Source organism: Hyaena hyaena, unplaced genomic scaffold, assembly GCF_003009895.1.
Source record: "Hyaena hyaena isolate Hyena2069 unplaced genomic scaffold, ASM300989v1 scaffold_54, whole genome shotgun sequence".
Classification (NCBI taxonomy): domain Eukaryota; kingdom Metazoa; phylum Chordata; class Mammalia; order Carnivora; family Hyaenidae; genus Hyaena; species Hyaena hyaena.
The window spans coordinates 2215002-2240286 of NW_024080685.1; the positions used below are offsets into that span (position 1 = coordinate 2215002).

The 25285-nt window shown below is 45.7% G+C and overlaps 1 protein-coding gene across 1 annotated transcript in view; it reads left to right on the forward strand.

The window, feature by feature from the left end:
- The window catches only part of PARM1 (prostate androgen-regulated mucin-like protein 1), a 107725-nt gene that overhangs the window by 79659 nt on the left and 2781 nt on the right, over positions 1-25285 (forward strand). Inside the window, exon 3 of the mRNA XM_039230979.1 lies at positions 13570-13648. Coding sequence (XP_039086910.1) covers positions 13570-13648 — 79 coding nt within the window. The remainder of the gene's footprint in view (positions 1-13569; positions 13649-25285) is intronic.

Here is a 25285-nt window from a genome sequence, read left to right on the forward strand (position 1 = left end):
TTTGAAATACTTCCAAAATATCCTTTAAGAAATCTACAAGGTAATAAAACCAGCTAGTTACCATTTATGTTGTTACCTAGTAGGGGTGCAACTTCATTCCATATTTTAATCGTCTTAGCATCACCTTTCATTACATTTGGAGAGCCTCTCTCTTCATGGAACACTTTCTTATTTTCTGTTTCAAATAATTTCGCCGGTCGTATATGACTAAAGTGATTCTGGAAATGCTTCACTGAGAGAGTGGGATTTAGCTTATAAGCACAGCTGATATCATTAGTGAATCTATGGCTTGCCGTTTCACTGGGGAAACTGGTTGGAAGAGAACCAATTCTATATCCAGACCCTTTACCGAAATCTTCTCACTGAAAAGATCGCGTCTTTTTCGTTATAAAGTAAGAACAGGAAAGTGAAGACGGATCAGCACCAATCCATCATCTTTTTTTTTTATTTTTAATGTTTTATTTATTTTTGAGAGAGAGGGAGAGCATGAGTAGGGGAGGGTCAGAGAGAGAGGGAGACACAGAATCTGAAGCAGGTTCCAGGCTTGGAGCTGGCTGTCAGCACAGAGCCCAGTGCAGGGCTCAAACCCACGAACCGTGAGATCATGACCTGAGCCGAAGCCAGACCCTCAACCGACTAAGTCACCCAGGCACCCCTCCATCATCTTTATCAGATGAGAGTGTAAAAATCCTACCCCAGCTTGTACTAGAACACATAACGGACACTTAATTGATACTGTCCTCAGCTTGCCTTCCTTCTCAGGTCTTATGAAAGGAAAATATTGGCCAATAAGAGCCAACATCTTATTTCACGGTACCTTGCTTTTATCATCAGACTCCCGGCCTTCGGGGATGGGGGATGGGGAGGGGAGGTCCACAGTCTCAATACTGAAGGTGAGTTCAAGTTAAAATCATAAACATCTCAGTGGGTCCATGGAGGTGGGCCATCAAAAACACTTTGCTGTTCTTTCTGTTTGGAGAAATTGTGGGGTCACTTTAAAGACTTTAAAGAAGGGTAAGAATGTTACTAATAGTAACATATTTTGGCATCACACCACCTGGTTCAGATTTCACCGATGCCACTGGCTGTGGAGGACATGGGGGCAGGCTGGTTCGTCAGTGGGTATCACATTTTCCTCATCTGTGAAACAAGGGCAGAAGAATTGCTGTACTTGCCTTAAAGGATGCTTATTAGGATGAACTGAGACAAGTATATATAAAGTGTCTCTTGTATAGTTTACACTAAGTAAATGTTAGCTATTATTATTATTACTGTGGGTTTCCAGCTCTCCATGTGGATATCAACAGGAGTCTGACTCTTTTAGACCTTGATTTTCTCAACTTGAAAGCACAGAATGTTTGTAAAACACTTGAAGACTCCCAAAAGGATTATTACTGTAAATATTAGGTAATAAGGATCCATTTAAGCGCCCGTCTGTAATGCAGCACCGAAAAGGATAACCCAAAGAGCATGTAAGGGAGAAATCACTAGGTTCACATTTGATAGTAACACTTTTGTGGAACTTGGGAAATGCGGAGGAGAGAGGTAAAGAGTGGCAACAACCGGAGATTTCTGGAGGGGAGAAACGAAGTCTTGCAGGGAAACAAGCAGGTACAAATGCTGAGCTAGGACTCTGCCGAGGTCCCACTGGCCCCTGAGGGTGACAGTTGGGAGCCAGGGTTGCACTTTTCTCTTGAATGGCATCAAGGTTTGGAAATTATTTTCTTTTTTTATTTGTATTTACTTCTGGGAGAGAGAGACAGACAGAGCACAAGCAGGGAAGGGACAGAGAAAGAGGGAGACACAGAATCTAAAGCAGGCTCCAGGTGCTGAGCTGTCAGCACAGAGCCTGACGTGGGGCTCGAACCCATGAACTGTGAGATCATGACCTGAGCCAGAATTGGATGCTTAACCGACTAAGCCACCCAGGCGCCCCAGAAATTATTTTCCTCCCAAAGTTTTTAACTCTAAAACCTTGGGGACCTGAGTCTGGGAAAAACTAAAACTTGGTAAAATAATAGTATCCAAAAGTAGGTTTCTGCTTGGCCTTGGTGACTAATTACAAGGAGGCAAGGCTAAATTAACTAATGGTTCTGCAGAGATCCCTGAGTCCCTAATGTTACTGCCACTGGCCCAGGTAGGTGTAAGGACAGGTGTCCTGATCCTGTGACTCTCTGCTCTCCACCCATATTCCATGATAAAGATCATAAATTTGCCCACTGCTTGGCAAACAGGGGTAGGTCTCTATCTCGAGCTCTGAGAGGTTCCTCCCTTCCTCCTTGCTTATGTCCTGTGAACCAAGAAAACACCAGTGTGGAAGGTCTGACTTGCTAAGGCTCCTGAACCCCAGAGGAGCCTGAGCCTTCCCTTGCAGCCTGGGTGAGTCTCAAAAAGAACCTAGGCCAGCGTTCCTGATTTATTTGAGCCAGGAGTGATTTCTCCATGGTCAGGCCTCATTTTCATCATTGGGATACTGAAGGAAAAATAACAAAAACCTCCCCCTCTTTGTCCATGGAGCTCAGGGACAGCTTTTAAGCAAGACAGCGGCATGCTTCCTGCTGTCCGTTATTCGCCCCCCGTGTGGAATTCACAAAGGGATGACTTCCGACTTGAGATTCCCAACTTGGTCCTTAATGTTGAAAAGTCAAGGGCCACACAGAAGGCTGACTCCTCAGCCCCCAAATTCCTCCTCCTGCTCACTGCATACAGCTGGTTATTCCCAACTGAAAGAACCCCAGGGAGTTCTTGTCCATAATTTCAATATTGATTGCATTAAGGATGCTCAGGTAGGGATTTTGTCTCCTCTTTCCGACTTGACTCCTTGAATAGGAAGATCTGTCCCCCAGTCAAGGAATTAGGTGACCTGACATGACACAGCTGACCCGCTCACACTTACAGATCAGAATTTTCAGATGAGAAAGGGAATTCTCCTTCAGCTGGGGCAAACCATAGGGGGGATTCTCTGTTCTTTTCTTCCATCCTCCAGAAATCACTCCAGCCCTGCCCCCGCTTCCCTACGCCACAGGGATCTGAGCTGAAATTCCCACCCATGGCAAGTTGTAGCTCTCTCAGCTCATTAGAAGTTATGACTCAGTCAAGGGGCGCCTGGGTGGCTTAGTCGGTTAAGCATCCGACTTTGGCTCAGGTCATGATCTCGTGGTTTCTGAGTTCGAACCTCGAGTCCTTCTAGAGCCTAGAGCCTGCTTTGGATTCTGTGTCTCCCTCTCTCTCTGCCCCTCCTTTCTCTCTCAAAAATAAATGAACATTAAAAAGCATTTTTAAAGGAGTTATAATTCAGTCCAGGCTGAATTATATACATTGTATAAAGTAATTTAAAAATAACTATGCTAGGCAGTAAAGCTGGGCACTGCAAGTCTGTCCGACAGGAGAGAGCTAAGGGAGGGCAGAAACGGGCATGGTGCATGTGCAGGGGCAGACGTAGGGCTTAGCTTCATGGACCCAGAAGTGAAGCCTTCTCTCATGTCTGCACTGCTCCTGGGAGTGGGTGAGGCAGGATGGTTGTCACGTTTCCACCAACCTGGGCCTCCACCAAGAACAGTATTCCTAAAGCTGCCTCATTCCAGGGGGCCGTGGCGGGGGTTGACAGAGCAGGCGCTGCTGGCCCAGTTCGCTGTCCTCCATTCTCTGTGGCCTCCTCCAGGGCCCTGAGGACAGGTGCTTTACCCCCCACCCCCCGCCCAGCCCAGCATCTCGTTCCCCCAACCCCTTTGAGAAACTGATGGTCGTGGGAGCCGTGTTCCCAGAGTATGGTCCCTACGGGGATAGCATGCAAGATGGTGAGCCTTTTTTATTCTAATAAAATCTGCTTTTGTTTTCGTATAAATTCGAAAAAAGAATAAAACAGCACGTTGAATTCATGACTCCATAGCCATTACTGTTTAGGGTGAGGCTATCTCTATAGTAAGTATCTAAAGAAAAATAATGACTTGATTTAAAGACATATATTCAGAAAATTAGAGTGTAGGTGGTGTGGACGGGGCAAAAATCATGAGAGTGGTATGGAGGTGTTTGGAGTTTGGAAACCTGGCTGTGAAGTAGAGGCCAGGATCTTACCCTTACCTGTTGTCTCAGCCAGCAGTCCTTTAAGGCTTCACTCAGAATGAGTCCCAGAAATAGAGAATTTAAAAGAATGCAAACCAGAAATCAAAAGGTGTCTAGTCCCAGCTCTGCAACTGATGGAGTCTGATCTCAACCAAATCCCTTAATTTCTATCACCTTCCATTCTAGTATCCGTAAAATGAAGAGGTTAGATTCAGTGAACCTTCTCAGAATTTCCTTTCAGTGGTGAAATTGCATTATTCCATTGGTCATGACCTCACTGGAAGCAAAACCTGAATTTGAGATCTGCGGTCATTTCTAAAATACCCAGCTTGGCTCACATCTCCTCTGGAACCAAGGTTCCTTGCTGGCCTTAGAGTTTTGTGGGTATGAGGTGACCAGAGCCTGTGAGACCTTTGTACTGCATTTCATGATTGACAAAGCATTTTAAATAAACTAATTTGCAGAGAAGCTCTGAGAGGCAGGGTGTGCTTCATCAAAGTTTGACACATTGTAAACAGTAAACACCAGCTGTGTGAAAGATTGAATGAATCCTCGGTTTACAAGTTGAGACAGAGACACAAATGAGGTCATGAACACAGGGCGGGGGTAAAGGGGCTTGCCCACGATTATTCATGTGAGTGCATTTATAAGGCCCGTCTCTATGCCAGGTCTCCTGACTATAGAAACTGGAAAACATGGGTGTGGGGGATCCAACCTTAAGGCTTGAATCCCATTCCTGGCCACTAATGCAGCAGGTTTTTGGTAACTTCTTGGAGCCTCCAGTTCCTAATCGCCAGAATGGCGGCTGTGCCCAGCGCAGGGCCTGGCACGGGGTAGCTATGACTTTGCTTTCCTTTCTGTTTTTATTACTGTTCTTAGCATAATACTACAGATGTCCCCTGAGAACGGTCGCTGGGCCAAGACTGAACTCAGAGTGGCCCTGGAGGAGACTATCCTAGAGTTCAGACAGAGGGCTCACCCACGTTTCAGGAGGGCATTCTCATTCCCAAGGGCTCCTTTGGTCTAGGGAGTGCCGGGTGAGAGGAATGCCCTCCTGACGTTGACTGGAGGCTGCCACGTGATCAGCAAAATGCCATGGGAAGAGGGGCTGGAGAGCACTGTCTGCTCTTCCTAGAAACCCAGGCTAGTTCGCCTGACAAGTGTCAAAGGAGAGCTGGAGTCAGGAGACCCGAGCACATAGCCCGAACAACTTCCTGGTGGAAGAGAGGCCTCGTTTGTGTTGGGAAAGACTGTCATTGTTAAGTGAAATGGAGAAATTTCACATGTTTGTTTGTTTGTTTAGCAGAAGGGCAGAGAGAAGGAGGGAGACAGAATCCCAAGCAGGCTCTCTGCACAGTCGGCACGGAACCCAGTGCAGGGCTTGAACTCCCGAACCGTGAGATCATGACCTGAGACGAAATTGAGAGTTGAGCACTTAACCGACTGAGCGACCCAGGTGCCCTGAAATGAGGAAACCTTAAAACCATGATACCCAGGGACTGTGCCCACTTGGGTGCCCTGGGCTGTGGTCCTTGCAAACCTATGCCCCCTGCGCCCTTGAAGTATAGCTGATGTGCTCACGTGAAAGGGAACTGAGGAAGAAGAAACAAGCATTTGCTCCATATTGATATTTCAAATACACATCTTTAAAGAGATTCATATTTCCAGTATTCATCTTTATATGCTACCCGAGTAGGTAAAATATTTAGATGAAAGTGAAGCCAGGCCCCAAACCAGGTTTTCTGATTACCAGAAGAAGAAAAGGATAGATATTGGGGATTTTGCCCCGAAAAGTGAATCCCAAATCTGCCCACTAACCAATTCTGCTCATTAACTAGCATTTAAGTAAGAGTAGAAATGTGAAATAAAAGATGCCAGTTGCAGTAATGTTTGCCTAAATTTGATAACGTTTACCCCTGCCACTCTTATGTGAAGAAATGAGTAAGCAATAATTTAATGATTTAAAGATTTGGAGGTGTGGGGCATTGGGGAGAAGGGCTAACTTACTGAGGCAAATTTAGGTCGTGCTAATTAAAAACACTTCTGTAGCATATTTGCATGCGAGCTGTGTGCCTTAGAAGGGAGCTCCATATTCGTATCATAGCTACTAATACAGTCCAGTTTTAAAAACAGCTACACTTTCAGAAGAAGTCATATATTTTATGAATTTCTTACTTTGGCCTAGACAAATAAAGAAGTGTGTTTAGTATCTCTGGCTTTAAGGGATTTTCAGTCTAGAGAGAGCAGAAAGAATGTGCCATTATAAAACCATTAGTATAATACCATATTTTGTCTTTATCTTGTATGTATGTGCATAACTACCCACAGCTACGTTTGTCAGGATTAGCTATATACTAGAATAAGTTTATTAAGTGGTGCCGTGCTGGGGTGCCTGGGTGGCTCAGTCAGTTAAGCGTTTGACTCTTGATTTTGGCTCAGGTCATGACCTCGTGGTTTGTGGGTTCGAGCTCCGCATCGGGCTCTGCACGCACAGTATAGACCCTGCTTGGGATTCTCTCTCTCTCTCCTTCTCTCTCTTCCTCTCCCACTCTCTCTCTCAAAATAAATAAATAAACTTTAAGAAATGGTGGCATGCAAAGTCAAAGGGCAAATATCTAGAAGAAGAGAGCTCATCACTGGGGATGAGTAATAAGAGAAGATTAGATTTGAGAAGGTTCTTGCCAATCACCCCTCTGCCCCAAACTCTTCCATGGTCCCCATTCCCCATACTGTCACAGTGTCCCCAAACATCATGTCTGACTTTGAGAGTACTCTGTGATTGAGTCCCAAATACCCAACCATCTCATGGTCCCTATTAATTTCCATTACATCCTTTTATGTAGAGTGTGACATTAGTTTTGTAACCACTGTAAATTGAGTGACCTTGGATAAGTTACTCAGTGAATCCCTCAGTACTTTGGATCCTGAATCCCAAAGTCAAGGGGCTGGGCTAGCAGAGATCGCAAGAGTCCCCTTAATTTGTGCTGATTTACAAATCACCCCCATCTCAATATTCCTGTGAAATGGAGAGGACAAGGAATACCCCATTTTTTAGTTAAGGACACCAGTTGAGGTGCTTCTGTCTCCAGACTCAGTGCTAAATGTTCAGGCCTAGAAATGGTAGGTGTCTATTCTCCATCTAGCTGGCCCCAGACTCAAGCCTTCATTGCTGTCTGTTCTGGTCCTGGACATCCTTCACAGAACATCCTCATTCCCATGTCTCCCCAAGGTCCCAACTTTTATAGACATCTCCAAGTTAGAGACAGAAAAACAGAGTTTGGTACCATCCACCTCCCCCCTTAACTACCCGCCTGTCTGTCCATCCAATCGTCCACTCCGTCGTGTGGCTCCCGAGCCTGACTTCTGTCTCTGTGACTGAGGAGCAAAACCTCAGAGCCCTGCCCGAGGGCTTTTCCACACCCCACTACTGCCCTCTCTCAGGGAACCCATGCAGCTCATTCAGGAGAAACTCGTGGGGTTGGTTTGGGATCAGAGGGAGATAAGCTTAGCTTCTTCCCCTGTTGTGGGACAGAGTGAATGGAAAAAAAACAAGAGTGAAATCCAAGCAGAATTCAAGGTCAGACGTGAAAGTGACCTTCAATAATGGTAAAATTAGGATCCACTTGGGTGACAGTATCCTAAAACTGAGGTTTCCTTTCTCACTTTCTCTCCCCCATATCACATCCCACACACACAGGCACACGCACACACCCCGAAGTGAATTGCACTTACCGGCGACCCCTGGGAACTTGGGATGTTGTAGTGAATAGCAATGGGCAGTGTTCGCGATTGTTCTGGACCACGGCCCATGCTGGAAACCAGTGACAGGTGGCTGTTCTATGATTGTCATCTGCGTCTAACTAGTCCTGCCTGCAAGTACTCTGAATTATAAAGCTTTGAACTTTCACCAGTGCCAAAAGAGGACCCAAACCATGACACAGCCACATGTTAGGCCCTGGTTCCTGGACAGAGACAGCAGGCAGAGGAACGGCCAGGGCCACCGGTTAATCCCCACGTGGACTCGCACCTACTGCTGCAACCCAGGGTGGCTGGAGAGCCGAGCATGGACTCCAGAACCTGCGCTGGGGTCCCAGCAATTCTAATGATCAGCTCTGTGCCTCCCTGCCCTTAGTTTGTCTGTGCCTTGGTTTCCTCGTCTGTAAAATGAAGTTAATGAGAGCACCTGCCCTACAAAGTTCTCGTGAGAATGACAGGAATTCGAGTAAGCGAAGCTCATAGAACAGTGCCCAGCCCCAGAGCAAGTAATAAGAAAGTGTCGATTGCAATCATTTTTATTGTTGTTGCTTATTACTATTATTATTGCTGTTTGGGGGGCGGGCGTTTGATAGCAGACTATTACTGATAGGAGAACCTTTTCCTAGCATAATAAACAGAGGTTCAGGCACACACGGAGGTCTTGTGTTCCAGCCCCTCCACCACCCGCTACCCCTCTCCCCCCGCCCTTCCTCCAGCACATGCTCAGACACCTGCAGTTATAGAGGAAGATTTCTTTGAGACAAGGTGTTTCTTTCCTCTGGTGACCCTGACCGAAGAGGCCGCCACACTCTGAAGTGGTCACCTGCTCCTCTTCTCCATTTCTTACCTACTCTCTGGACCAGGAAAAGGAAAGAAAAGAGCAAGAATACTGAAGAACAGTCCTCTTAAAGACTCCTCAAAATAGATCAAAGGTGCACACATGTACCCAGGAAGTTGGTCAAAACACTTACAAGTGCATTCTGAAAATAAGCTGGTTGTTGCATTTCCAAGGAAATCATAGTTCAGGAGTCAACCTGCGGACAGCTCACCTTTGTCACCCAGGAACTCTCCACTGTCACCTCCTGCACTTTCAAAGCAAAGGCAGCTCCTTTAAAGAGCCTGGGAAAGCTCTTTGAGAGGCTGTTCACGTTTGCCCTCCACACACATTCTAATATTCTCGTCCTCGATAGGATTGACAGGTATCCTGCCGAATAATTCATATGCAACATTTCTTTCATGTTTAAAGTGAGGAAAAGAGGAAATCCCTCAACAAGAAGAGTCCCCAGAGGAACATTTCAGATGGGCGGGCTGGGCTCCTTGAGGTCAAGTGGGGTGGGGTGGTTAGCTGGGACAGGAGTGGAGTCCCTTTGGAGTGTGAAGACTTCCTATGTCTGTGACTGGGACGTGCCTGTTGCCTGAGAATCAGGTGTGGGGAGAAAGACCCCTTAAAATGATGCCACAGTTTATTCCAGGACAGCACAGGGCACAGAACAGACTCAAAGCAGGGCAAGTGACAGCCTCCAGAACAGCCTGCCTCCTGGAATACCGGGTCTGACCAAGAGCATAGCCTTCTGGGAGCTTGCTCTGCCTGCTTCAAGGATGTCATCTGACTCTCTTTGGACAATTATCCCCAAAATACCTCTCCTTCCGCTCCGTCACCCATGGGCTCTCACAAGCTCATGATGCAGGGGTTGGGCCATGAGTGGTAGAGTCGTTGGAGTAGCTACTCAGGTAGGACTTGAGGCAGGGGATTCCAGGATGGGTAGATGGGAAATCTGCTCCTTGGGAACTTTCTCAGCACAGTGATTGGGCTCAAAAACTGCCAGTCCTCTCTCTCTCTCTCTCTCTTTTTTGGTCAGTGTTACAGTTAGTCATTCAACATTAAATAAATGAGTCAAGTACCCACTGTGGGCTAGAGACTGCATCTGGGGTTGAGAGTGTAGGAAGTAGAGGAAGAGATGAATATGGTTAGAACCTGCCTGGGGAAGCTCATAAATGCAACACACAGCATTTGAAAGAAGCAGACACGAAGAGTTGAGAACCCACAGTAACACAGGGATTTGCATGGGGATGGTCAAGAAAGCCACTCAGCAGAGTTGATTATTAGTTGGGTCATGAGGAAAGAGAAGGGGTTGGCCAAGCTAAGAGAAGGGCCGGTGGATGTAACCTGTGTATTAGTGATTACAAATGCAAAGCCTGGAATGAAATAGTCCCGGGTTCAGATGTTAGCTTAACCATCTATCAGACTGTAAAGTGTGAATCAAGCTCTTCGTTTCTCTGAGCCCTTTCTTATCCATAAAGTGGGGACCATTCCACTCATCTCCTAAAGAGAACTGAGTGACTTGATGGCTGTAAGGCTCTTGGCACAGTACTACCCAAAGTGCCTGCATGCAGAGGTAATTACGGTTGTCCTTTAGCCTGTTTATTTTTGTTCTGAGTTGTTGGCAAAATGTCAAAGTGGCACCTTGAGAAATTCTAGGCTGCAGAGAGGCCCGGTGTTCAAGGGGGCTTTGCGTGAATCTCCAGCAACCCTCTGGTCAGGCAGAACATGTTGGCACAGTGGAATGTGCTAGCACAGTGGAATATTCTTGCATCTCAGCTTCTAAAATACACAGACAAGTTTCCTCCAATTCTCTCTAATTCCTTCTGGCTCCACGGCTTTTCAGCATGAGTCACTCCCAGTCTGTAACTGGCAAATCCCAATGAGGAGGAAGTGAAATGCCAGCCTCCTCCCCATCCCCCACCCTCAGCACCCTGCCACCCAAGTGTCCATACCTTCCTCTCCGGGCAAAGCCTTCCCTGGTCAGCCACACCTTCCTCATTTTCTCTCTCCCTGCCCCTCCTTGAAAAAAGAGTAAGCAAGAAGAGCAGGGGAATTCCAGTTTCCTTTAAACAGAACTCAGGGGGAAGTGACATTTGTTTTCACAAGGAGGAAATCAACCCTTTTCAGTTACCATAAAAGTTATGCTAATATTGGCTCAGCAACCCTTGAGGCTGGAACCATGATGCCCTGAGGCGTGGAACTTCCCAGGATGAGGCTGCTTCTGAGAGTAGCAGCGCTGTGGGGGACAGAGCAGGCTCACCACACGAGACCTCCTAGGCTCAGGGCCTGATAGAGATCAACTTCCGGAGGACACTTGCTCCCTTGGCTGGGACCCTGTGAGGAGAGCCGGTGATTGGCAGAATCTTCACAAGTGGTCCAGATACTTAAGGACAACCTATTCTGCCTCACACCTTTTGGTTTCAAATGGAGCAGCACCAACCCTCAGAAGTGCCCCTTTGCCCAGCGGCCCTCAAGAGCCCATCTGGGGGGAAGTCACCTGCTAATCCCTGCTGTGGCCACAGGAGCTGCCCTCTGTGCACAAGGAAGGATGGCCTTGAGGACCCCATTTGAGGATCGGGGCTACATCGAGAGCTAGACAGCCACCAGCCACTTAGAGGGGCAGCGGGTCACTCTATCACTTGCCGTTTTGTTGAGAAAGAACAGCGCATGAGTCGGGGAACCGCCTGATTTATCTCTGGAGAGAGGCGATATATAAATACATCCAGTAAATCACGGATTTGGAGGAGATCCAACTGCCTAGGGTTAGGAAAGAAACTTTGAAAAAGGGCAAACCCACAGTTTCCTGCATTAAACTCTGCGGGAAAAAGAAAGAAGAGTCTTAGAAAGAAATCAACTCTATTTTGTCTCTTCTCCCATGTTTTTGCAAGGGACAAATTAAATGTAAAGGTCAGTTTTTCAGCTGCTCCTAATTGCAACCACTGTTATCTCTTTGAATCTTGAAAGGCCCCCAGCACCCTACCTTGCAGACATAATCCTCATTTCACAAGCTCTTTTAAAAGGGCTGTTAAGAGGCTTCCGTGAACTTTGAATTGTTCTAATTTCAGCACAGTTTGGAGGCCGCAAAGCCAAGTGCAGCCTTTCAGAGGAGGAGTGGAAGTTTTCCATAAGGGGATCTGCACTTGAACTTTCTCTACTCCATCCGATCTGCCCACGTGGGCATTCAGTGCCATAATTCTATCCGTACAGTGGTAAAACGGCGAAGAGGATTAACCTGATAATGATGCTAAGCTGGCTCTGAAGGCTTCCTGGAGCAAGGAGGTGGGCAAGTGTCCACACGTGTGAAAACTCTGAAATGGCAGAACGTGGTCAGTCTGTGTAGACACATGAAGCGCTCCTCTTAGCCTCAGTGTTAGCAACTGACCTCCTTCACTGTCTTTTAGAGATATATAACCAGCAGAGCATGGATATTTGATGTGGCCTTCTTTCACCCAGAGCTTTGGGGGAGTTAATTAAGAGTTAATAAGTAAGTAGACTGATTTGCTTCTTAGCTCGGCTCCAATTCCTTTGGTGGGAGGGTCTAATAAGAACAATATACAAAAGCCGTTCCTATGAGAGGGAAAGGAATAAAAGGAGAAATGGCAAAATAATCTACAAATGATAAATCTCCAAAAATGTGGGGCAGACCCATCACCTTTGAGGTCCAGTACATGACAGATGGGCACGGGTGCAGGACAGTACACTTTGGATAAGACTTTGGCTTGGCCTCCAGGGTTTCTCATTTAACCCCTCCTCAAGTCATGCGGGGGGCAGGGCAGCCCTTCTCGGTTGCTGCGTGTGATCCGCACGCGAGTCGGTGTTACATAAATAACCTGTGCTACATACACAGCTAATCATGATGGAGCCACGTTTGAATTTCCATATTCGGACTCCAGATCCCTGATGCGCTCTCCATTGTGGCGAAGGGCCCCATGCGTTTGTTGAAGTGGTAAATAGTTTCTCGGATTGAAAGAGTAGACGGGGTCCCCAACACCAGCTTTAGCGTCACCAGTCACTTTACCTACTAGGGGACAAGAGCTCAATTGATTCTCGGCATTCCTCAGGTGAAATAAAACTGAGGTATATACATCACAATCCAAAGCGCACACAAAAAGAGTATTGTGCTTCAAAGTCGTAATACTTGGAAGCAGTAGGGTTATTCTTATAAGGCTACATGCTCAAAGCATTTTTTTAAACTGCTCGTTAATAGTTGCCTTTGGAGCCAGATTTCAAACTACACAATAAAACATTCATGTTAACTTTATAATTACATCTGTTTATTTCTATACGCAGAAAGTGGTGTCACCTGTCAGACTTGACCTTGGTTCTACACCAAACTTGACTTTATTCTCTACAAAATCAGGTTCACCTTTCAAGGAGGAAAGTTCAACACACCTCCCAAGAAGGGGTTTTCAGAAGTGATTTGATGGCATCATTAAAATGAGTGCTTCTCCTACCAAGGTGACCCTTGTGAAGTGGACACTGCTGATACCGGTGTGTGGTTCCGGTTTATTTAGAAACTAATCACACCGCTTTGCAGTGACCCTTGAATAAAACATCCTGAGCCTCCCCAGATTTCACAAGGGCCAGAAAGAGGAGCCCGAGCCTCTAGAAGAAGGAAACCGGATGTCAGGAGACTTGAAACAACAACAGTCCCTGCAGATCCCTGCAAACAACCATAACCACAGCAACAGATTGATGTGTCAGCCTTAAAATAAAAACTGTCACTGTTGACTGTTTTCTGACCTCCGGACCGGCCAGCCAGAAGGTGTTAATAATGTTGGTCGTTTACCAAATCCCTCCTAGAATGAGAAGCATTTTGGTAGCCGAATTAAGATTCTGGGTTCTGTGCTGGCTCTGACTTTTGTGCAGACTGAGCTGAAATGCATGCCCATCCTTCATCTCCTCTCTGTGCCTTTCCTTCTCCACAGGCAGCATCGCCGCCATTACAGTGACCGTCATCGCCGTCGTACTGTTGGTGTTTGGAGTCGCAGCGTATCTGAAGATCAGGTGAGACGCACCTTACTCTTCTTTAGGAAGAAAAGGGTTCCGTTAGAGCTGGATTGCTGAGTACTTGCTTCCTGATGAGGACCTTAGGTCTTGGAAATCCCGGCAGGGAAGTGAGAATGGCCGGTGTACAGCACACTAGACCGGATTAGATGGTACGGTATCTGAATGTTGACAAAGGCAGAATAAATAAGCTGACATAACATGCATAAGGATGTAATAGAACAAGAATGAACCTGCAGTCAGGGGACTGAGGCCCTGGAAAGGCCTTCACCCTGAGAAAGCCACCTGTCTCCTGGACCTCAGGTTCCTTGTGTGTGAGATGGGTCGAGGAGTGAGCTCAATGATTCCGAATACTGATGTTCGGAACACTCATGTGTGGCTGGGTACCCAGTCGGTAAGGTTTTCACTGGTTCTAAAGCAAAAAATGTTGAAAATACAAGGCAGGTGTAGTATGTTCTCTACAAAGTTGGATTTTCCCCTCTGAGGTTATGTGCTTATATTTTGGTTTTAAAATCTCTCCTCCTGTATGAAATGAAGGTGATCACAGATGATAGCTGAGGTTTTACTTGCCTGAGCCAAATAGAAAGTTCTAATAGACTGTGAGCGCCCACTTTTGCTGTCTCCTGCTCTGTGAAATGCCAGTGGCTCCAAACCATGTTACTTACACAGAGGGTTCTCACAGCAATAACACACCTAATGGCAAGTGAGTCTTACTGCCAGTCTGTGCAGTGCCCCTCATGAGGGACAGACATGCTGCCATGATGACAATAGCCCCTCTCTGACCTCCAGCCCATTCTCTTCTCAACGGCTGGAGCCATCTTTATGGCGGCTCTGGGGCTCCCTCCCTTAAAAGCCCCCCATGGCTTCCCCCTGCACTGAGAATTAAATCCTAACCCTTCAGCTTGACCCTTCCGGTCACTCACGGGGCCTGCCCTGCCTCTTCTCGCTCACCACCTCTCTCCGTCTTAACCACAGAGCTGCAGGTGCACTGGCTCTCTGTCCAATTCTCAGAACACTCCAGGCTCTTTTTCTCTCCAGGCCCTTGGCTCTGGCCGGTCCCTCTCCCCGAAGGCTTCTCCTCTAGCTCTCTGTCTGCCGCCAGGCTTCCACATCACGTCCTCCAGAAGCCTTCCCTTCCAGTTTGGTGCCCTTGTTATTTATTCTCTAAGAGCCTCGTCCCTTTTGTCCTCGCTGTTAGCACGATCTACGATCTGATTCCTTGATACATATATAAAGAGGTTTACTTGTTTATTGTCTCTTTTCCTCACAAAAACATAAGCTCCATGAGGACACAGACTCTGTGAGCACAACGCTGGATGCAAAGAAGACGCTCAGTAAACTGAATAAGTAAACAGCTGGCTGTGAGAATACACAGTCACTCAGACACTGTCGTGCCCGCGCACGTACGCTCCTCACTGGGTTTTCTTCTCCACGGCCGTGCTGCTTCCTGGAGAGGGGGCAACAGCCGGTGCTTTCCTCCTGCCCCGCTGGCCTACATGATCTCACCTACTTACCATCTCATTCTCACATCCCCCTCGCTGCCTTCTTCCTTTCCCCTGGTCACCCCAGCCCAAACCAGCACTCACTAATGATTACTCCTTCCTCTTTTGCCCCCCCCCCTTTTTTAATGTTCATTTATTCATTTTTGAGAAAGAGAGTGCAAGGGAGGGCCAGGTGGGGGGGAGGCAGGGAGACAGAGAATCCCAAGCAGGCTTCAGGCAGTCAGCACAGAGCCCAGTATGGGGCTCGAACTCACGAACTGCGAAATCATGACCAGAGCCAAACTCAGGACGCTCAACCGACTGAGCCTCCCAGGCGTCCCTCTGCTCCTCTTTCCCTGCTGTCTGCCTCCATCTTTTGTTCTACATTGTGCACCGGATCAATCTAATGATGGAGTTAAATATGAGAGTGCCTGGTAATACCACCTGTATCTGAGGTAGGAAGAACAAGAAAGCCAGGTTTCAAAGGGAAATTGGAATGAAAGGGCCAGTGTCACCTGTGTCTAAAAGCCTTTCTAAAAGCATCCCTTGTCTCCTTCATTGTTTAAAAAGTCTTTTTCTTCATTATGTCTGTATTTCCTTGACCAGGAAATTTTATGAATTTATCTCACTAAATGGTACTCTTTTCCAACTGGGTTCTATACAAGTTTATCACTGCAGATACTATTTTCATTATAAGCTGGCTTTTATGAACTCGTCTAGGGACCTCATTCCCACTTTGTTGCAGTTTCTCTTTGTGTTGGGGTGGGAGCAGGCAGAAAAGGAACTTACGGGTAAATCTGAGAATCGTTCTGTTGTCACAGTGGTGAGTTTGTGAAGGGCTGTGTCACAAAACGTATGACCTCCCCTGGAATGTGGAGCGGGACGGAAACCCTCTCCTCTTGCCGTGCACTTGCCAAAAAGCACCTTGAAAGAATCTAAAGACTCTTCACCTTGACTCCAGGCGAGAATTCAAGTTTACCATCTCAAACCACTGACTCCAGACAGGCAGTCTAGAACCATGATTAAAAATTCAGACTCCAGAGGCCCCTGAGTGGCTCAGTTGGTTAAGTGTCTGGCTCTTGACTTCTGCTCAGGTCATGATTTCACGGTTCATGGGTTCGAGCCCCACATCGGGCTCGGTGCTGACGGTGTGGAGCCTGCTTAGGATTCTCTCCCTTTCTCTGTCTCTGCCCCTTCCCCTCTCACGTGATCTGTCTCTCTCTCCCTCTCAAAATAAATTAATAAACTTAAAAAAAAAAAAAAGGAGTTCAGACTCCAGAAGCAGGGAGATCCCGGTTTGAATCCACGCTCTACCACTTTTTAGCAGGTTCTGCTGTGACCTGGGCGTGTCACGGAGTTTCACTAACCCTCACTTCTCCCTCCCCTGCAAAATCAGGGCCACAGTATTAACTACTTGGGGGCATTGTTGGGAAGACTAATGGATGCTGCTTCCCAAGCACTAGCACGGCCACCATCACCGCCGTCATTGATGTGGCCCACTGGAAGGGCTCTCAGTAGAACAGGTGCATTATAGTTGCTGAGCGTTAGCCATGGGCCAGTCACCCTCCTAGCGCTGGGGACCCATCAGCGATGAGACCCGGCGCTGCCATCACAGAATGTACTGCGTTTGGAATATTTTGTTCTCAGGCCATTAAAATTGGGTCTAATGAGTGCTGATTAAAATTGCATAACGTTTTATTTTAAAAATTTGAAGTGTATTTTCTCCAGGCGTTCACAACACGAGACACATTCAGTGAATGATTCAATTGAATTAGTCATGGTTTCCTTCCTCATATAGGCCCTCCTCCTTAATGTAGAAAGGCCCCAGCGGTGTAAGTTTAAGGTTGTTATTTGTCTTTGGGACTACGCATTTAAGGAAGGATAAAGTGATCAGATCCCTCTTTAGAAACCCCCTAAGAAAAACCCCTTTTTGCTCCCCTGTTAATTATTCTGGCAAAATGATAACATAAGGAGGGTAAGAGCCCTTGTGAATCTTAAGGCTGGGCTAAAAGTGTTTCAAGTGTTATTTTGCCAGATTCTTGGAAAGCCCCACTAATCATTTATCAAAAATACATTTGGCTAAATTGACAAATGTGTGTGTGTGTGTGTGCGCACGCACGTGCCCACGCGCACACACTCATGCCTATGGGGCATGCCTCTGTGTGTGTGTGTGTGTGTGTGTGTGTGTGTGTGTGTACGCACGCGCGTGCGCGCCTGTGTGTACCTAAGTTTGGGTTTTTCCTTGGCTGGAAGTTTATTCCATTCCTATCATCCTCAGTTTCTGAGAATAATAATATGACAAGAGAATGTGGTTTTCAGCTCACTTGGCTTGGGCAGAAAGTGACTGAAATCACAGCCCATGAGGGAACCATTAGTTTCTGGCCTGAGACCACGGGCTATCACCCTGGCCCAGCCAATGTCCCTGCAAATGCAGAAGAGAAGTCTGCTTCAAAGGGCAGCCTCACAACCAGAAGAGGGGCACGTCTTGTCAGCTCTGCTAACAGTGGCTCAGTTGTTGCACCTTTTCCCAAATCCTAATCTGCTCTGAAGGCGTTGGTAAATTCAGCCATCTCTTTCCACACTCCTATTCTTCAGGGACCCATGAACTCTAGTTTTGCCACAATACCCCCACCTAGAAAGCCATCTCTTTCTGTGCTCTGAGCCACTTTTGGAAGCGACATAGAAATGAGCTGCTCTGAACCTTCCAGGGCTCCTCTCTGTTACCAACCCCGCATCTCAGCTTGCAGTGGCATGGTGCGGTGGGAGGAATGTGGGCTTTGCGGTCAAATTCAACACTGACCTTTTTACTTACTATTTAAGTGGCCTTGGACAAACGATAATCTCCCTGATCCTGAATTTCTTCATCTGTAAAAATAAAGTAGGTAACACCTTTCTTTCAAGGTTCTTTTGAAGAGGAAATGGAATAATGAATGTAGAGCCACCTGGAAAGACCGTGCAGTGTGGTGGGTAAGAACATGAGCTCTAGGGCAGATTCGTTAACCACTTTGTGATCAGTTTTATGTTATATCAGTATAACTATATATAGTCATATTTATATCACTATTATAGTACTATACCTACCTCAGGTTAGGTAATACTAATACCTGACTAATATTAATACTAATTCCAAACTCGGAATTTTTATGAGGATTAAACTGTACCACAGATAAACATTCAGCACCGAGTGCAAGGTGAGCACGGTGGAAGGGCTAAGTACTGTCACTGTAGTTGTTAACACACTGAGCTCACGTGCTCAGCAAAATGGTAGCAGCCAATAGTCCCATTCAGTAGGTGTCAGGGATTCAAAGGAAAGGGGAGAGGAGGAGGGGAAGACGACACAGAAGCTCAGCTTTCGGATTACGCACCGTTGTGCAGACTTCCATGCTCCATTCGGCGGTTTCAGCTGTGCTGCTTCTAAGTGCCTGTGAGGTTGCATCCGTGTTATACATTCATAAACAGAAGCCATCTCTGAGCAGTCTTGATTCCAAGGCTTGTTTGCAGCTTTAAAAGAAAGCAAGAGCCCTACCTGCCTCTTGCAGAAGGGTGTCTTTAATAGTGATGATTGAAGAATGAGGGAAGTCGGTTTTGTTTTGCTTAAATTGGCTCGAAGCTGTTCTGCCACGAGACGAACCCCTGTGCAGGAGAGCGTGTCTGCAATCGTCAGCAATGTGGATGCTGCTATAATGAGGTGTGGATAACCCACAAGGACCACAGGGCCTGTTCCCGTCACAAAAATAAATGTGATCTGGATTCAGAGACACAACAGGGCCAGGCCCTTAAGGCATTTTCTTAGAAGTCACCTGTTCTGCTTAAAGTCTTTCAGTGATCACATTTTATACAACCGGATTCCTTTTGGATGTCGGTAGGTTTAAAGAGTAGGCCCAGCCAGCCCTTGAGTCTAAGATCTTCTAGAACCTATTGCTTATGGGTTGACTTTTTTCAGATCAGCTCTTGGCATTCTGTAAGTCTGGTGGACTTGATTCTGTGCCTTAGTGGTTCTAAAACCATAAGGTGTATAAGAATCAATGGGGGAGCTTATTAAAAACACAGTTCCTTTTCATGTGATGGCCCGACAATGTTAGCAACTTCTCTTAAATGTTTCCCTAAACTCAATTTACTAATGTTCAACGTTAGTTGACAGAAGTTCGAAAAGGGGAAGATATGCAGAGGTGATACCAGACAAAGTCTTCAAGAAGGAAGTGGGTCTTAAATGAAAATGAAAATTAAGTGAAAACGAAATTTAATTTAGTACCCTGTATTTTATGCCCAGGATGTGTCCATGGCTTATCTAAGCAGAGTTAGATTGCTCCTTCTCTGTCTGCTAAACAGGAAAAAAAAGCTTTGATGGATATTAGGCAGTTCATTGTCATGTTTCAACTCAACATACTTAGGCTTAGCAATCAATTTAATCCACCTATAGGCTAATACCAATCTGAGAAAATGTGTGGGATTTGAAAATACCAATCTAGGGGAGCCTGTGTGGCTCAGTCGGTTAAGCGTCTGACTCCTGATTTCGGCTCAGGTCGTGATCTCATGGCTCATGGGATCGAGCCCCATGTCAGCATACTTTCAGTGTGGAGCCTGTGGGGATTTTTTCTCTCCTTCTCTCTCTCTCCCTCCCCCACTCATGCTTGCTCTCTCTCTTTATCTTTATCTCAAAATAAATAAACTTAAAAAAAAGAAAAGAAAATACCAATCTGTAAAAATGTTTATGATTGGAAAAATTTGTATTTCTCTCTGAACTCATTTATATGATCCATTCATCACTTTTTCTTCTTCAAGTGTCTAGTGTGTTCCTTGTGGCCATTGTTCCCATTCATATATCTGTTATTCATGGGTCTTTAGAAGAAATAAATGTCAGGACATTCCCCCAAAAACAAAAACGAAAAGCAAAAAACACCACCATGATTTGCTGGATCTGGTCCCCGTAGGTTCTCATTCCGTGTGTCAGCTCACAGGTGAGGCTGGTGTCGCTGGGTGTGAGAACCATACTTTGAGTGACCCTGATCTACCCCCATCTCCCAACACCCCAAACACACGCATTCTAGATACAGCACCCCCTCTGGTTCATGTCTCGGCTACTTTGGACATGCTGATCGCTCTGGCACAGGTGTTCCACTCACCTCTTTTTTAACTGGCCAATTCCAAGTTGTCTAGCTCAAAAGAGACCCTCTCTAGGAAGCCTCCTTCCTGCCCTCTCCAGGGGGAGTTCCTGGCTGCACACCTCTCCTTTGTACCACTCCGTTCCCTAGCCTGGAATCATTGTATCCTTTGTCGGTCTCCTCTGCTAGAAGGATAGAAAGCCCCTGGCAGTTCCTGACACATCATAATTATTTTGTAAACAGTTACTGGAGCAGGAAAGTTTGGGGTGCAGCGGGCAGTGTTCATTTATTCCAAATAAGGGGAAACTAGATTTCAAGAAGGGGAAGCTATGGGCATCTATTAAACCATACACTTTTGTTAGTGACCTCATGACTCTGAACTTGTTTACAAGTAAACAGGTGTTTTTCTGTGATGAGCGTCTGCCAGGAAGATACTGGCAGATAATTTTAAAATAAAAAGTAAATTTCATCTACTCCTTCAAAGTAAAGGTGATATTTTTAAAATTTTATTTTAGAGAGAGCATATGCAAGTGGTGGAGGCAGAGAGGGAGAGAGAATCCCAAGCGGGTTCCACGTTCAATGTGGAGCCCGGTGTGGGGCTCAATCCTACTACCCTGAGATCATGACCTGAGTCGGACACTCAACTGACTGAGCTACCCATGTGCCCCAGTAAAGGTGGTTATTTAAAGATAAATTTAAAATAGCTTTTTTCTTTCTTTAAAAGAAACCCAGACCACAGAAAGAACACCTTGCAAATGAATGTTTGGAATATTTCCATCATTGGGATTTTGGTAGAAAGGCCGAGCTGATTCCTAAATTATAATACTCATTCTGCCACTAGTTTCAGTAACTGTGGGCAAATAAATGCACCCCTAAGAGACACAGTTTTTCTCAGCTCCAAAATTATAGCTGGCAGTGTTAATTCCCTAGTTTTGACAAATGTCCCATGGCTAAATAAGAGGTCAGTATCAAGGGAAGATGGGTGAAGGCCGTATGTGACTTCTTTGGACTATCTTTGCATTTTTTTCTATAAATCCAAAATCATTCTGATAAATAATTTATTTTGAAACAATCATAGTTCAGTAGCTACAACACAGGTATGTTGTTTGCTCCTTCCTCAGAGCCTTTGCACTTGCTGCTCTCTCTGCCTGTGAGGTTCATGTCAGGCCTTACATGGCCCATCCCACACCTAGTTTACCTGTCTGTTTAGATGTCATTTTAGCGAGACCATTCCTGATCGCCAACCATATTCATAGGTCCAGTCCCCGCCTCACATTTGGAACTCCTCATTCCCCTTCACTGCTTCACTGTCCTCTGTGGCACATACTACCTTTCGCCATATTATTTTTCATGTCTTATTTATTGTGCCGGCTCCCCCTAGAATGTAAGGTTGCTTAGGACAGGGATCTTGGCGTTTCCTCCCAGCCCCAGAATAGGGCCTAATAGATTGTGAATATTTAAATGAAAGGAGCCAGGCAGGGAAATGACAATTGGAGAGAGAAAGCCACTCACAGGTGCAAAGGAGACACTGAACTGCCTTTGCAAATGGGTGGTAAGAGTCTGAAAGCTTAATTACCAATGGCTAATGAGCTGCAGGGTAGGCTGTGTTTTACCTACCTGATTGTTAGCACTAAGCCATTATCTTTTTCATCTTTACATCCTTTCTTCTTAACACATCATAAGCTCTACAACTGAATGGCAACACTCACTCGACTAAAGAGGCAAGAACTTTGGGACGGTGTCACAATAAACAAAGCCGGACCTACGCTGAGAACTGGGGTTGACTCTTATAAAGGAGAAGGTGTTCTCTAAAATCAGTTTGTTTCAACACAAGTAAAACACCTCATTCGCTTCCAAAGACAATGGCGTTCCATCAGGTATTGGTGCCACAATCATCTTAAAATAGGCACCATTTTGCAGTTGTGGGGAAGGCCTCAAACCACACATGTCACCACTGATACCAGTTGTCACAAGGCATCAGCAGCTAGGGAGGAGGTGAGTAGGAAGCCTGCTTCCTGTTAGAGCAAAGCCACTTGAGAAGGAAGCCATGAGGCCAGGGCTTAACACAAATCACTCCCTATTGTGACCCCCAGGTTCAGCTACCTAAACCATTCAGTACAGCAGAACGGCAGTGATGGCAGAGTGCCATTGATTCACAGGGACTGTGAGCACGGTGCTGAGTGCTTTGAAGGCATATCATTGCATGAGAGAAATTTAGCTATAATTCTCTTTCCTCTTCCTATAATTAAGGTCAAAATGGTGGCTTTGACCGTCCGTGTTCTTAAATAATATTTTCACTTGGCCACAGTCATATTGCACAATGAATTGCCACAGGCCAGACTAATCCCTGCTGGTATCGACCAAGCAAGCTCCATATATACTCTTTATGTGTACCTGATGTAAGCACATCATCAAATATTTATAAGAACCACTGCATCAAGAGCAACATATTAGCTGTTCAGAAAATTCAGAGGAAAATAGGCAGTCATCTGCCCCCAAGAGGTTTACCGTCTAAGGGAGCCAAGGCACGGCAAACGGAAAATGTAGCTGTGTTGGATGGTCCCAATCTTTAGGAAGACGTTGAATAAATCTGCCTTGACCTGACCATGGTGACATTCATACAGGTCGCTATTCGGATTGAAATTCGATGACACCGTGTTGCAGAACAGAGCTGGGAGGCCCAAGTTTCAGTACCAGCTCTACCATTAAAGCACAAGGACAGTCATCTAGATTCCTCAGGCCTCACGTTCCTAATCTTGAAAGTGAGATTGTTTTCACCTCTTGGCCTCCACAAGTCCCAATCTGAAACCTCTCCGTTTCCATCTAAAACATGCATGATCTAAGAAGTCCTGACCTGGAGAGAGTTTAAAAAGGATCATTATTCTCCTCTTATCTCTCTTTCCCTCTCTCTCTCTCTCTCTCTACACACACACACACACACACACACACACACACACACACACACACATTTGTCTTCCTCTCTCTACAGTATTACCGGATTTATCCAAACCTGGCTTGAATCCCAGCACACCCAATTCTTCCTGTTTAGCCTCGTTAATATATTAAAACAAGCTACAAGTTCAGTGCATTCCCAAATGTGGCTTTTCTATTTCTCTTGCTTCACTTTCCTCATTTGTTGGTAATTTATTCAACTCCCTGTTCATTCAAGTGAGAAGGCAAAGAAAAGTGAAAGTCAAGATCCATCTTTTGCTTTATTTTCCTAGGATTCATATAGTGAATGTTTCTTATAAAACAGCATGTTGAGGTACAGCTCCGATCAAATAGTCTTGCCTGAAATAACGATACACAGTAAAACCTGATGACCAAGAGATTTTTAATCCTGTGACCCTACTCCAGCACAATATTTTTTTTAGTTCAAATAACAATAATAAATGGATTTTTTAACTATGCCCGGAGTGTAGTTTCAGGAGTTCCTGGTGGGAAGGAGGCTTGCTTTTCACTCAGTGCCCTTTTCCACTCTTTGCCATGTGCTTGTGTAAGTTTCATTATAATAAAAATTAAAAAGCGATACTGGCCAACATTTACTGTGCGTTTACTGTGTGCCAGGGCTTTTATATGCATTACCTCATTTAGTCCTCCTACCAGCTCGAACACATTTTAAGTTTCTCCATTTTATAGGTGAAGAAACAGGGGCTTAAAAACATATTCAAGGACGTGCATCTCTTGACCCAACTGATACTTTATGGGACGTTGAATAAAGTATCACTTTATGGGACGTTTATGGGAATAAAGTTATATGATACATATAAAATGCTGCGAGAAGTTCTATCACCATACAAAGGCAAGGCAGGAGTACCCTATCAATATAGGAACAAGTTTATTAGGTAGATGTTGGCCAGGCTTGCAACAGTAAGTCATGCTAAAACCCAGGCTCAGCTCCAGTCCTATAATCCCCAGGTTTACTAGTTCATTCTATAGCCTCCGTTTCTCAACCATCACGTGGAAGGATTTGATGGAGGCTGGAGGTGTTGAGTGTGGGGGAGATGTTGGCGATGGATGCATGGCCTGTGACCTTGTTTACCAAAACTGGCCTTCCCTGTTCCCGTCCATCAGGTCAGCACGGTGCTGTTTGTGGTCTCTTTCCTTCTCACACCTACAGAAATGAGTGTGGGCCTTTAGGGGAAACAAATGTATTGCAGAACATCCTTAAATTCCCAGGTGCACTGGCTGGGTGAGCTGAGCCAGCCCTCAGAATTTTGAGGTCTAGGAATCTCCAACTCAGCAAGGGCCTGGCTGTATGCAACAGATCATCTCTTTTCAAATACCTGCTATATGTGAATAAGCCTCAGAAGAGGGACAGCAATTATGGTAGCAACACACGCTTTCTGTGCCTTTCAGATTGTGTTTTCATTTTGTTCAGCTTTCACATTGAGCTGAGAAAAAAATTGGGGGGGGGGGCACATTTGTGTGTCCTGTGTATAGCTGACATGATTTCTAGTGGCAAGGCGTGATAATTCACATGCTAGCATAAACCTCAGAAGCAGTCTGTGTTTCATTGTGTTGTGTTCTCCCAATCCTGACATTAGTTTTAGCCATAAAATGAGTATAATCCTCGCTGGGAAGCTTCTATCTTGGGAACAGATTGGTTTCTCGGGATGTACTTTATTTCCAATCGCTGTTCCTTCCACAAACAGTTATTAAGGACTTGCTATGTGCTGGATATTTGAGGCTTTGGAGATGGTGCTAAGAACAAACAAAGCAGGCAGATCATCCATGCTTACAGTTTAGTCAGGGGAGGTGGCAATAACAATATAAACAAATAAATTATATAGTATGTTAGAAGGTGATGAGTCCTATGAGAAAATCAAGCTAGGAGTGCTGGGGGTGGGAATTGCAAGTTAAAGAGTTCTTAAGGAAGGCCGCACTGGGAAGGTGACATTTGTGCAAAGACTTGACAGAGATGAAGGAATGAGCCGTGTGGAGACCTGGGGGACAGCTATTCCAAGCTGAGGGAATGGTACATGCAAAGGCCCTGAGGCAAGTGTGTGCCAGACATGATGCGGAGGAGCAAGGACCCATGATTGGAGCAGAAA